Source organism: Corythoichthys intestinalis, chromosome 21, assembly GCF_030265065.1.
Source record: "Corythoichthys intestinalis isolate RoL2023-P3 chromosome 21, ASM3026506v1, whole genome shotgun sequence".
In the NCBI taxonomy this organism is placed as follows: Eukaryota; Metazoa; Chordata; class Actinopteri; order Syngnathiformes; family Syngnathidae; genus Corythoichthys; species Corythoichthys intestinalis.
The window spans coordinates 37,938,924-37,953,336 of record NC_080415.1 but is presented as its reverse complement, the minus strand read 5'-3'; the positions used below and the strand labels follow the sequence as shown (position 1 = coordinate 37,953,336).

General features: G+C 37.6%; 1 protein-coding gene across 3 annotated transcripts; it reads right to left on the bottom strand.

The window, feature by feature from the left end:
* Nucleotides 1–4,299: 4,299 nt before the first annotated feature.
* Nucleotides 4,300–13,193, bottom strand: c1qtnf1 (C1q and TNF related 1). Of its 3 annotated transcripts, XM_057825308.1 has the most exons (5): nucleotides 13,004–13,193; nucleotides 12,304–12,455; nucleotides 10,454–10,590; nucleotides 10,227–10,327; nucleotides 4,300–7,645 (listed from the first exon to the last, which is right to left on the bottom strand). In XM_057825308.1, exons 2-5 carry the CDS (start codon nucleotides 12,313–12,315, stop codon nucleotides 7,095–7,097), a joined length of 801 nt encoding a protein of 266 aa, XP_057681291.1. In that variant the 5' UTR covers nucleotides 12,316–12,455; nucleotides 13,004–13,193; the 3' UTR covers nucleotides 4,300–7,094. The 3 variants fall into 3 exon arrangements, with proteins under 3 accessions (XP_057681291.1, XP_057681290.1, XP_057681293.1); XM_057825307.1 differs by lacking the exon at nucleotides 13,004–13,193 and having other exon boundaries at nucleotides 12,304–12,563; XM_057825310.1 differs by lacking the exon at nucleotides 13,004–13,193 and having other exon boundaries at nucleotides 10,227–10,321; nucleotides 12,304–12,563.
* Nucleotides 13,194–14,413: the final 1,220 nt, after the last annotated feature.

The following is a 14,413-nucleotide window of genomic DNA, read 5'->3' as shown; positions in this document are numbered from 1 at the left end:
ATTGTTCTTTTGTTGTACATAGTAGATCCTCGTTTGAGGCTCAGCTCAGGTATTTTAATTTTTTATGTTCCTTAACCGATTACTCGATTATTCGAACTAAGCAGTTCATCAATTAATCGACTACTAAAATAATCGATAGCTGCAGCCCTAGTTGCAACACTAATGAATAGAACTTCCTAATGGCAATATTTTTAACCAATATCTAGTAATCTAACTACTTGCTGCTTCAGTCATCAATCAGATTGCAGTTTAAAAATTCAATTTTGAACTTTTGAATTTGTATTTCAGGCCTTTTTGAAAAGCAAGTAAGAAAAGGGCTTCTATTCAATCTTTAATACCTAATAAAGCATCATAAACCGACACTATTTATGTTTCCATATACCAAGGTACACAATGTGCCATGAAATATTAATGTCTCATTGCACCGGTGTCCCGTATAGGCTGATTATTTAGAGCGGGCCTCCCATCGGCATATGCTAATAAATAGACAACACTGACATGTCTGTAGCAGCCCATTCAATGTGCTCGCCGAATTAAAAATTGATATTGCTTGTGGCCCTCACATATAGACGCATGTACCCAATGGCTTTATTGCTGCATTTCCTGAGTACCCGCAAGCCACCGGGGAATAGAGCGAGGGGTTGCACGCTTCTTTGCGCCAAAGCATGAGAGGAGGATGATAAATGCTGTTATTTGGGAAATGAATGGCAAAAGACACGACCCGAGCTGAGACGTGACGATTGTCTGGAAGTCACTCACAGCAGGGGGTTCTGAGGATCTTTTCTTAGTGCTTCACGACCAAAAACAGCCATTTCCGTCCAAATTTGTCATGCTCGCTTATTTTATTCCATACAAGGCGTGCACAATGGCAGAACACAAGCATGCTGGATAATTTACATACTACTACTACCAGTGTTGTCAGTAATGCGTTACGTTACTGTAATCTGATTACTTTTTTTTAGTAACGAGTAATCTAACGCGTTCATTTTTCTACACCAGTAATCTGATTAAAGTTAGTTTCCTTAGTGTCTCTGCGTTACTATTTTTTCATTGCCACATAATGTATGTAGAATGAAGAATATTGTAGTCATGTACGAAGAGCATTTTGAATAGAAAGTGCTAAAATAAAAGGTTCCCAATACGTGTTTCCATGACAACCTCTTAGCTATTTCCTGTTTTGGTCTCGCGTCACGTGTTGTGGGACTGAGGCGGGTGGACATTCGCGCCGAGTGTTGAGACGTTGCGAGGGAATGTTGATCTGTGGATATCCATGAATGAAGGTGAGTATTTTTCCTTCATTCTGCAGAGTATCAGCAAAAGGTTGGACCCCCTACATGCGCGGCCGTTTCGTAGCTTTGCCATAGCAACAACGGGCAGTCATCGCTCCAAGTTGGCAAGCTTTGTTTACGTCATATGCGTGTTCAACATTTATGCCGTGAGGTGATGTGTTCGTTTAGCATCTGTGGGATGTGTTGTAAGTCCACTTGAGTGTAAAGTGCTTAGTTGCCGCCACGTTTTGTGGCCAAATTGACCGCGTGTGTGTTGAGAGGAGTACTTCCGGGTTGTTAATGTGCACAGCTGCACGCGCATCCGCGCCCGCCACCACCTTTGTGTTTATTGCACTGTACAATCCACTTGTGTGTGGTTGATTATTGTGCCGTCAGTTTGCATTGTTTTACATTGGCACTGATATGCTGTTAACCATAAACCGAAATTCACAAGTTTTGACATGAGGCTTGATCTTAGAGTTTGTGGGGTTTAGTTGGTCTGTGGAGTTGATTTCAACAAATTCCAAGCAGTTTGTCAGACATTTGTTAGTTTCAGGGCTCCGGAGTGGCTAAGCTAGCGCAAAATTCTGATATTCCCCTTTAAATTCAATCATTGGAAAGTCAATTACATGTGATGACATTTTTCTGTTGTCATTCTTATGTTGAGGCGGCAAAGGGAGAAAAATGGTTAAAAAGTAACTGATAGATTACTTTGATAATGAAGTAATCAGTAAAGTAACGAGATTACTTTTTTGAGGCGTAATCAGTAATCGGTAATTAAATTACTTTTTCAAGTAATCTGTGACAACACTGACTACTACTACTAAGCTACTATAAAGACAGCGTTCTATTTCACCTATAGTGTGTGTTGGAGTTTTTGTATTGTAAATAAAAGTGCCCGCGTATTATAACGTAAATCAGTGCAGCTAGACGGCACAATGACACACGAATACATTTGAAAACTGAAAGGTCCAATAAGCCTTAGTTTAACCCCCCCTTTTCACAAGACTAAAATTAACTGCACTCAAATATTGAAGGAATCTGACCTTTTAGCCAGATTGCCGGAATCACGACAGCCGAACCGCCGGACCCGCGCTGCCGCATCTCCTACGACCCAGGCTGGCCGAATCCCGACAACCTGGCCAAAAGGCTAAACTCCACGCATTCACTTTAGTCATAACCCCTTGTACTGACTCCATTTTGAAAGCTGGAAAAAGGCTTTGAAACACAAGTTGACATTTTTTTCAGGTTGACAATGATCAAATGGCACGGCAAAACAGCGACACACCATATCACAAGTCAACAAAAGATTTCTGAGAAAAATGACTACGATTAGTTAAACATTCAGTCTTTTTGAAGGCATGCGCATCCTTGAGCACACACCTAATATTTTTGGTTAGATATTGTCTACCCAAAAATATTTAAGTTGAAGTTTATACTGATTAAAATTGGATAAAGAGAGTTCATTTTAACCAATTAATACAGTTCACTTGCTTACTGTCAGGGAAGCTCAAGTTTGAACTCCAAGACAAGTGTTACCTCGATAGCTCGATTAGAGAAATGAATACGACCCCAACCATGGATTGCTTTGCTTCGAAGGCTTTATAAACAAGAGCTCTCAGGTACAAAATGATGTGACCCAGCCAGGAGCTGTGATCACCCAGAAGTATAAAGAAGTACAATAGAGGCTGGACTTTTATACTGTTGAAAGGGCCGTGAACCGAAACTTACTAAGAAACAAAACTCATCATCTCACAAACCTGGGTATTTTTACATACAAAAAGATCTTTGAGCTGACACCTTGAACACCGGCTCTGGCTAGAACGATAAGAAACCACAGTCCTCCCTTGTATTCATTCAGGGCATATTGAAAAACAAAGGAACATAACAGTACATATTTGGGCATATTGTGATACAGTCTACAATCGTCAAGGCCATGGGAAGGCACACTCAAGCAGATTAATATAACAATGACCCTCTATACTACAATGTTCTCATGCATGCATAACAGAAGCATACAAAATATAAAGGTTGTGTTTTAAGCATGAATACAATTCTCTCACACTTACCTAAATACTTTTAGCATAATTTATACAATTTATATGGATCATAATTACTACACACAAAAATCGTTTTTTTATAGTGTATATACACTTTTGTTTAAAACCGCACGCAATTACCAATAAAACACTTGACACAAAAGTATTGGCGTTCAAACGCCCATCTCGTCTGATCAATATGTAAATTCAGTAGATTAAATTAGCCAAATTTGCTTAACAAAAGTTCGCTTTCTTAAATGTTACAAATGCTATTTACAATTCTTATAGCAAATCGCTCAAGCATAACTCCACTAACTGTAGCTCAGACACAACACTGCCAGGAGAGGGCAGTGTATCCTCCTTCATTAAACAAAATACAATACATTTGGACTTTTTGCATTGTTATTTTGACGTGTTGGAGTACTTTTAATTCTGATTTACACGGAAATTCGGGTTACGTCGTCATCATAGCAACGGAACTTGTTCATAAACCTGGGACTACCTGTACAGCCTATTTTTACAAGTCAGCTCAGAGAAAAACACGGGCACTGGATCTATTGAAGGAATTGAAATCAAGTTACACTAACATCATTGTGATACACTGAAATTATGAACAATACTTTGTGATGTAAAAAAAAAATGCATATGTCTTTTAATAAGTAGGCCTAAAATGCTATTTCATCCAGGTTTTGGATCTGAAAAAAATTAATCTTCTGATTTTGGATGTTAAGTTATTAAGTTATTTGGAATGCTAAACTTCTTTATGGTAGTTTTACTCGAACACAAGGCCAAAACTGGAGCGCCGTAGTAGTGTTTTAACTTGAAATATTTGAATTCACCGGACTTGCAACTCAGCAACGTCCCTCATTTTCAGCAGTCAAGTCTGCCATCGTGTGGTAGGAAGGTGTCATGACTATGAGCAACACTTCACACAAAGCAAAACTTGTTCTCATCGCGGGAGGGACTTGAGAGAAAAAAAACATTTTAATATAGAACCATTGTCATAATTTCCCTTGTTTGTTTTAATATCTCTTTATTTCACAATAAAATGACATTTGAAATCAAATCTCATGGAAGAGAATGTCAAATACACAAAATTTAAACGCGTATAGTGCATATCATACACGTTTTAATATCTGTAAGACAAAAATGCTTCAGTCTGGAAAAAGTAGATTGTATCATTGCAACTATATAATTTAATTCACTCTATATCTACTTCTACAACTGAGAAGGCTTTGTCATAAAACAAGGGCAAAGTAATGCACTGTTTTATAGTGTTGCTGGTGGTAGACTTTTTGCATTTATTGTGTGGTTATTCAAGATAAATGGAGTTTGTTCGTTCAGTTGTTTGTGCCACCATTAAATATAATATTCATTTTGAAATAATAAATGTATATGTCTATACAAAGCCATGACCCTTTCTATAATCATCCTCATTTAAATGTGAATATATAAGGTAACAATGTATTGTTAACATACACTTACTAGTCATTATTTATTATGTTCATTACTGGCAAATGGCAATGTAAAACTAAATGCACCACAATGAGATGATTAAAAATTTGCACAAATGTGACTAAGTATTATATACAGTGATCCCTCGTTTTCGCGGTTAATGGGAAACGAAAGTTCTCGAAGTAGCGGTGGAGCTTATTTCCCAAAAAAAAAAAAAAAAATTAGGGGTTGTGTTTAATGTACAGTATTTACATTACTCAGATTTAACAGCATTGGAAAATGATACCTATAAGACATGTTTTTTCCCCTTTTATTCCCAAATTATTATTTTTTTTTTAATTATCCTGGTAGTCACTAGGTTACGATGTACACGTCTTATGTGACAATTTGCATGACAAAAGTCCGCTAGCTTAAATGCTAACGTATTTACAGTTGTCATGGCAAATTGCTCACAGATAACTGCACAAACAGTAGCTCTAAACTTAATTACAAATGCATACACAAACATACGTTAGCTGAAACAACTTACAGAATCATGTGGGCCAAACCAGAGCGCAGCTGTCTTTGTCTAGCCATGTCAAAAGAGTCTGCTCCTCAATCATACAAGGCGACAGTCTAGCCAGACTCAACACTGCCACCAGAGGGCAGTGTATCCTCCATAATGAAACAAAATAAAATATTTTGGACTTTTTGTATAGTTGTTTTGAGATTTAGGATAACTTAAAGGGTTCTTTCCAACATGCGCGGAAAATCGGGTTACATCCCCTGTGTAGGAATGGGGACTACCTGTATGTTAGTGTATATTTTTGTTTTTTAAAGCACTCTCAATGTAATAATTATGAGATATATATATATATATATATATATATATATAAGAAAACAATCTTTTGCACATGTATACATGCATATATCAACTTTTTAAAATAAAATTTTGTTTTGTTTTTAATTGAAAAAATATCCGCGATAGTCTGGGGGCGCGAAATTTGTAGCACGATAAAGCGAGGGATCATTGTTGGCTCATTTGCCATAGCGTACGCACGAATGCTATTTTTAGACCGTGACGTCGCCATTGTAATGCGGAAGTGGGTCGTTACAGACACGCCCTCGCATCAAATCCATGTTATTTCTGCTTTTTTCCTCCGGTAATGTTTCAAAAAAGAACATGCCGGTCAAACACTGCTGCTATGGAACTTGTAGAAACGACTCTAGACATTACGATGTATGAAGGATTTTTTCTTCATAAGTCAAAAACTCGGAGGAAAAAATGTGAAGAATGGATCAACTTGTGAAGACGTCAAAAAGACCAGTTTAACACCAGCAAGGTGAAGCCATTCACATTTCATATGCAGTAAACATTTTGTTGGGGGCCATGGTCCTACAGAGGACGAAGAGGTAAGACATTTGGATATTTTTACTTATTTTTAGCGTGGCGTTTTGCCGTGCTGCTTCTGTCTGACAATGAATGACCTGAAAAAACTAAAATGGTATCTGACTGCCACTGTTACCTTTTCTTATGTTTAAAAAAAAAACAAAAACAAAAAAAAAAAAACTTTAGTAAGGGGGAAGTGTAAATAAATGATAGAATTAAGATTTGTTATTAATGAAAAAATTCAAAGTGTTCGTTGGCTGTCACTGAGTAGCATTTGTGATTGCTACACGAAAATAGCAATGTAAATTGCCCCCAAGAATGGTCAGAGACGCAAGACAAACAGAGGATATAATATATAAGAAAGACAGGGCATATGGTGGTAAAGGATAGATTGTTGAAACAGGAGAATGTCATTGTCAGTGGCATAAGGCAATGAACACAAGGAAAAGGTGTCTATAAAAAAAGCTAACTCTGGATCAGGTCGGCTCCTTTTCAGGTCTTTTTCAGCCCTCGACACTCAAGGCATTTCTTTAACTCAAAATTTGTAATTTTGTACCAGGGACATCATTTTCAGACAGAATTGGTAGGTTTAGCTCAGTAAACATCTCGTTCGTACACCATTTCCCCCCATTTACTGTTAGGGACAAACATGAGGTTCACCCGCCTAGCAACAATTGCTAACGTCATGAATACTAATGAGCAAAACTCACGTGTTGCATGCGGTACGCCATTGGTTCTGCCCTCAAGAATTCTATTTTTATCTGCAGTAGCCCAAATTGATGCCAAATAAATTTTGACGGATTGGATTTTTCTTTCATGTGGCCTATTTACATTTTAAGGTATAACAACCTGATTTACTTGAGATCCACCACTATGTTAAAGCAACATTTTTTTTCCTACTAATATTTTACAAATGACACCATTGCTAGTGATCTTCCCGTTAAATTTAAACCACTGCGTTAGCTAAAGTTCATCCGTGGGTTTAATCAGATGTCCATTGAATATGATGTAAATATCAAATTCATCACTGAAAATAGCATTTTCCCGCTCTCCTTTAAAGAGTCTGACCCAGACCTGGTCACCTCTCTGGAGCTCCAACATCAGACTTTGGCTTTGCATGATGGAGCGGTCACTAGGTTGGGCGTAGAGCACCACAACCTCCTTTTCATTGTGCATGATGTGGAGGTAAGTCTCCTTTTGGTTCCACGTGTGCACGTTCAGACTGAAATAGTAAATCCCTGGCACGTAACAGTAAAATTGACCTGAAAACATGTTGAAGTGTCCGTAAAGATTTACAATCTCTGTGTCGAAGGTCAGCGTCTGGTAATAGTGGTTGGAGTGGATACCCTTCTTGCGAGCCACGGAGAAGGCTGCAAAGTGGGATTTGCAGGGCTCGCCTGGAACACCCATGCTACCTTTGCTGCCTTTGGTTCCGCCGGAACCTGGTGGGCCCATCGGGCCTGTTCTGCCTGGTTTTCCATAAGCTCCTCTTCCACCGACGTCCCCTTTCTCACCTATAGGAAAGGGAGGAGCAGAGAAACCTGTGCGTTATGTGCGTTGTCACATCTGTACAATATTGTGTGATTCCCCTTGGCAACAGGTCATTTTACAGTAGTAGATGGTCAGTTACCGTTCTCATTTTTGTGGCACTGTAAATCCATAAATCTGAATAAATTCTGGCCAAAGTTGGTGAACATTAGTAGTAGACCTCTCTGACTACTCCCATTCTCAAAACTATGCATTTTTGCCATACGAATATTTAGAAAAATGAATGAAAAGTCCTACATGTACGTGTACTTTGATCAGGTTACAGTTCTCATTTTTGTGGTACTGTAAATCAACGATTTTTAATACGTTTTGGCCAAGGTTGGTGAATTTTAGTAGTGGACCTCTCTGACTTTTCACGTACTCGAAACTGCATTTTTACTGCAATAATATTTAGAAAAATGAATCAAATATCCTACATGTGAACTTTGTTCTGGTTCCAGGTTCCAGTTCTCATCTTTCTAGTACTATAAATCCACAATTCTGGCTAAATTCTGGCCAAGGTCGGTAAACATTAGAAATTTCTCCCAGAAAACGATTGCAATTACAAATGCTTTGGTCGTAATATCTTCACTTTTTTTGCTTGCAATGAAAAAGCACAAAAGAGAATTGAAAAAAAAAAAATCATTATCATTGACACAAAACTCCAAAAATGGGCCGGACCAAAGTATTGGCACCCATAGCATACTACTTGGTGGCACAACCTTGAGACAAAATAACTACGAACAACCGCTTCCGGTATCCATCAATGAGTTTCTCACACACAAGGACACAGGTCAGAGGTTGAGTCAACTTTAATCCATTTCAACTGGCTGCAAGTGTGATTTAGTTACTGCCACCTCTTGTCACGTGCCACAGGTATGTAACAGGTGCTGTTAATTACACAAATTAGAGAACATCACATGATTTTTCAAAGGGTGCCAATACTTTTGTCTGGCCCATTTTTGGAGTTTTGTGTAAAATGATAATCTTTTTTTTTTTTCCATTCTCTTTTGTGTTTTTTCATTGCAAGCAAAACAAATGAAGATATTACTATCGAAGCATTTGAAATTACAATCATTTTCTGGGAGAAATTGAGCATTATCTGACAGAATTGCAGGGGTGACAATACTTTTGACCAGCATTGTATATCTATGGTAATATCAATATTATGTTATTATATTGTACTATTACCTAGTACATTACTGCATCAAGCCAAACAAAGCAAAAAAAAAAAAAAAATTTAATTCTGGCGAGAGAAAAAAAAAATCTACGGAGCTGACGCATTATTCATCCAAAACGCATGAGTATGCCTTCTAGTGGAGAAAATAGTTCCTAGTTTGAAAAGTTGAATAGTGGTTCCAATTATAAATTTTAAAAAATCACATCTCCAGTTTTCCGTGGTCAACAAATCTTAGCTGCCTCTTACATACCTAACCATAAAAAGGGACAAATTCTGCAGCAGGATCGTGCTCCATCGCATACTTCAATCTTTACCTCAAAGTTCCTCAAGGCAAAGAAGATCAAGATCCTCCAGGACTGGCCAGCCCAGTCACCAGACATGGGTAGGATGAAAGAGGAAGCATGGAAGACGAAACCCAAGAATGGTGATGAACTCTGGGAGGTATGCAAGACTGCATTCTTTGATGTTCCTGATGACTTTGTCAATAAATTGTATAAATCCTTGCCGAAGCCCATGGAAGTCATACAAAATATTAAATTTGGGTCTCACAGCACCACTACTTAATTCGCTTATGTTATGTAACATTTTTTTGTATTTGAAGTAAAAGCATTTTGTTCAATTTTCACACTACTTTCTGTAGGCGACAAAACTTTTATCTTTGCCAAAATTTGACCTTTATGTCTTCATTTAATGATAAATCTTTTTTCAGTGAAACAAATATATTTTTGTACATTCAACATCATTTGGGAGGGTCTTAGCTTTCATATGGGCCATTTCTGATACCAACTGAATAATTAAAAGTCGGGTTATTAGCAATTGTTTCTTCAAAATGGATAAATGACAAGACTTTTGTCAGGGATTGTACATTACTCTAAGAAGTAAGGGGACACTGACAGATTTATGATCACATTTAAATGGTAAATGGTAAAAGGTGTTATATAAGTTAATAATAACAGGCTATATGATTATTGATTTAAACTAATATAATGGCAACTTCATTGAGAATATGTCAGCATTTTTTGTAATTGTATTTTTTTAATTAAAACAACACCAAATTATTTAGGGGGGGGTTTAAGAATATTTTAGGGAGGCTGAAACCACTGACACCACTGAGATTAAATGAACTAATTTATTGCTTAAAATAGGTCTGTTAAGCTTATTTTCAGCTAGCTAATGGCTATTAGCGTGTTGGTTCTTTTTCTTTTCTTTTTTTTAACGCTGACCACTCTTTAAAACGATATCTCGATTCTTGGCATGAGCGTATCGATAACCTTTTAGGATGCAAAGTATTACGATACATCACCATTTGGATATTTTGTTATGCCCCTTGCATACAGTACATTTGAACAGTCAATAGCTAGAGACAGACTTGTTTATTGTGATCTTACCTTTCAATAAGGTAATGTTGATTTGAGGTACAATCTGGTACCGAGGATATTCCTGGCTGGGATATTCTCCCGGGTCACAGCACCGCTGACACTCTCTGCTCCTTTACACAGGCGGCAATCAGACCAGACGGAGATGTTATTTGGAATTGTTTTACTAATGACCGACAAAAGAAAGGTATTCACCCACAGAACACACTATCACCCAGTAATGCAATATAAATTTCCACCTGGCATCACGATAGTAGTCCTGCTCTGTGTGTTCCCTTCTGATCTCTGGATCATCAATCCTATGTTGGGGAGTCCGGTAGGGAATGACTGGACAACACCAGATGAGTATAAAGATCAAAATAATGGAAAGTGTCATCTGCAATACACAAGGGAAAACAACTGTTTTTGGGCGTGGGTACATGAAAGTTGACAAATAATTGGTAGTTTATGCAATTGTCAAAAAATGGGAGCAGTGTGACCCAGTATTACACTGCTAATTTATAATGTCTTAATCAGATTAATTTTCTTAAATCTAGTCCAAAAAAATTCTCCATCTTGTTCTGATTGTTAACAACTTGTTAACAGATTAATGTGTCAGATTAATCCACTTACTTGAAGTAAGTATTATTATTTGCTCTTGCATACATGCATCTAAAAGTTGGTCATTTTTCATCTAAATCAAAACTCAAAGAACTGCAAAATTGCGCCAAAACATCTCTTGGATCCAGATCCCAAACCCAACAGGAAATTGGGTATTTTATATTGTATGTGGAAAAAATACACAATTTTTAACAATTTACAGGGTGCACATTTGAATCTTTGGCACCTTGGGAGTTAATTAGATCCTCCTCAAAATTGGTGAGACTGTTCATGAGACATATGAGATCTAAATTTTTCAAAATAGTGAGTTTTCATTCATGGGCCTGACCTGGGCGTGGTGCCAAAGTCCACCTTTTGGGGGGGGGGGGGGGGGGGGGCAACACGCCGAATTCAGAAAATGACTAATAACTCACTCATACAAGGTTCATAAAAGGTCTTTTTCATATCTGGCAAGAATGAGAGGTATCCCAGCCTGACCACGACTGCATTGTATTACAAATTAGGGCAGGCGGCCCCTGCTAGGAACAGGGAACGCCGCGAAATTTGGCATACTTGGTCGAATTGCAGCAGGGCCGAGAACGAAAAGTAGTATTTGGCTTATGGCAAAATGGCTTTTGGCATATGGCAGTTTTTTGGCATATTTAAAATAGCTTTGGCATATGGCAAAATGGCTTTTGGTAAATGGCAGTTTTTTGGCATATGGCAAAATGGCTTTTTGTGAATGGCAGTTTTTTGGCATGTGGCAAAATGGCTTTTGGCACATGGCAGGTTTTTTGGGGGGGCATATGGCATTTTTTGCAAGCCATGCACGTCCAAATTTCCCATTCATTTTCAATGGCAGAAAATTGATTTTTGACCATACACTTCAACTGGCACCCATGTAAATCAATGCCATTGACAGCCATTTTGCCATATGCCTAAAAAATCACCACATATCGCAGAAGACATTTTGCTATATGCCCCATAAAAATGCCATATGCCAGAAAAAAATGGCCTATGCCTAAAGCCTTTTGCCATATGTCAAATACCACTTTTCGTTCTCGCTGTCTCTCTCGAACTGACCCAATTCGATTTGAAGTGCGAGGGATGACAGCTAATCAACAAACATCAGCCATTGATCTACTTTAGACTCACAATAAAAGTTATGGAAGAATGAGTTAAATGTACAAACATCTGTTTTTAATATGATTCATATATGTTTGCGGAGGCTTAACTAATAGAGTTTCTGGTTCTTATACTGTACATGCTCAGACATGTTGCTACATAACTTCCAAAATACAGATGGAAGACAATAATTTCTTGTGAAAATGCGCAGCATTCAAGAGTAGAAGTCTAAAAAAAAAAAGCTGCTGTGTATGTTTTGGTTTTTCTCAAACCACAAAAGTGTTTACATCAGTTGCTTCACCTCCCTTACACCCTTGCTCTTGCATCAATCACAGCCTTATTTGTTCCACTATATAAAAGTTATTTGCGAGAAGCAAAATCTTACTTTTGTTGCCATCGCACGTTATTATCCTCTAGGAATAAGAATTCTTAAGGCAGGGTTCCTTTCTTGTTTTTTTGTTTTGCGTATCTTTCTCCTTAGATCACACTTTGCTCCTCGGGCCCAACGCATGCAGTGACTGCCAGAAAGGCCTTCCCCTAAAAACAAGCGGATGAGACTGAAATGGGAGGAGTATCAGTGCAAACAAATAGTAAACTGAGAAAGCGGAAGAGAGAAAAGCGCAGCTTTGTAGTTTAAAGGAGAAGAAGGGAGTGTTTTGAGAGCTGGAATCCAAAGGGGAAATGACAAACGGAGAAGAAATTGGAAGAAGCACATCACACACAAACGTAGGGGCCTGTGCTCCAGCCTCATGCTTTGAATTCCAACTTGTGCAGAAAACATGGTGGACATACAGTTACACTGGTTACTAATCTGCTGTTTTTTGCTGAGAAAAGTCACAACATAAGTGTACGTGAATATCTTCTTTGCTCATGCATAGACTTCATAATGTATTAACGGGCAGTGTTGTTAATAACGGCGTTACAATATAACGGCGTTACTAACGGCGTTATTTTTTTCAGTAGTGGGTAATCTAATTAATTACTTTTCTCATCTTGGCAACGCCGTTACCGTTACTGAGGACGGAAAGGCATGCGTTACTATGCGTTACTATATTGGTCGAAAAGTCTGAGGGAGACGAACTCACCGAGACGACAGAGCAGAGCAGGAGCGGGGAGGAGGCAAGAAAGTTGTGACGCCGAGCAAACGCGATGCTAGGTAGCTCCAATAATACATGTTGTAGCCGATAGCCGACAAACTACGCCCGCATGTTATGGTAGATATGTTAGACATGGTAGATATCACATGTACTGTATATAGATATAACTAGATGCAAAATGACAGACATGGCACTACATGCGTTAGTAGACAGCCGCCATCTTAAAGCAGTAGGCTTTTTAGGACGGCTCTGTTGTAGAGAACCTTCCTAGCGAACCTAAGTAACTTTTTATCTAAAATACTTCTAAATCGGCAAAATCTTGACTTGAATCTATCTTTAAATGATGAAACAGTTTTAAAACGTTCATATGTCGAAAGTAGAGAGAAGGGAACTAATGCAATAATGGGAGCAATTTTAACAACTTTTAACAGTTGATTCAGGGTAAAGGGTAAATTAGGGTAAAGAATTGGGCTCGGGCCAATTGTACCAAAAACCTCCACAAAAAAACTTCACATAGTGTGGCCAATATATATATATATATATATATATATATTTTTTTTTTTTTTTTTTTTTTTTTTTTGAGGGGAAAAAAAAAAAAAGTAATTATCACCAATTACTTTGCCAAGTAACTAATTACTCTTACATTCAGGTAATTGAGTTACTAACGCAATTACTTTTTGGGAGAAGTAATTTGTAACTATAATTAATTACTTTTTTTCAGTAAGATTAACAACACTGTTAACGGGACACGGGGCGCCAGGCTGATAAATAGGGGGCCTGCATTGTTGGCAAGGCATTCAAAGCTGACAGAGTGGAATCACAGACAAAAAACATTTTTTTGTTGAAAATTCTTGTGAATAAACGCTTCAATCCCCGAATTATTTTTCGATATGGGTATAAAACAGTCTCGATTCTTGGTTAAATGCAAAAAAAAAAAAACGTGCAGTTAGCGTTTATTTTATGTAAATATGTCAAAGTACAATGCTAGTCTGTTAGTTAATGTAGCTAGCGTTAGCATTTATTTTACATAAATATGTCAAAGTACAATGCTAGTCTGTTAGTGAATTTAGCTAGCGGACGCCTGATGTAAACAGAGCTTTTCCATTGAAAATTCTTGTGAATAAATGCTTAAATCCACAAATTCTTTTTAGATATTTGGTTTTAAAAAAAAAAAAACGTGCAGTTAGCGTTTATTTTACGTAAATATCTAGAAGTACAATGCCAGTCTGTTAGTGAATGTAGCTAGCAGCCATCTGATGTAAACAGAGCTTTTCCGGTGAAAATTCTTGTGAATAAATGCTTAAATCCACAAATTCTTTATAGATGTTAACATAAAACAGTCTCAATTCTTGGTTAAAGAAAAAAAAGGTGCAGTTAGCGTTTATTTTACGTAAATAT

What these genes read in the sequence shown, in the direction of transcription:
- c1qtnf1 (XM_057825308.1), bottom strand. An exon ending in GACTACTATCGTGATGCCAG is followed by an intron (nt 10,328 to 10,453) that starts GTGGAAATTTAT and finishes GCCTGTGTAAAG; the next exon opens with GAGCAGAGAGTGTCAGCGGT. An exon ending in CAACATTACCTTATTGAAAG is followed by an intron (nt 7,646 to 10,226) that starts GTAAGATCACAA and finishes CCTTTCCTATAG; the next exon opens with GTGAGAAAGGGGACGTCGGT.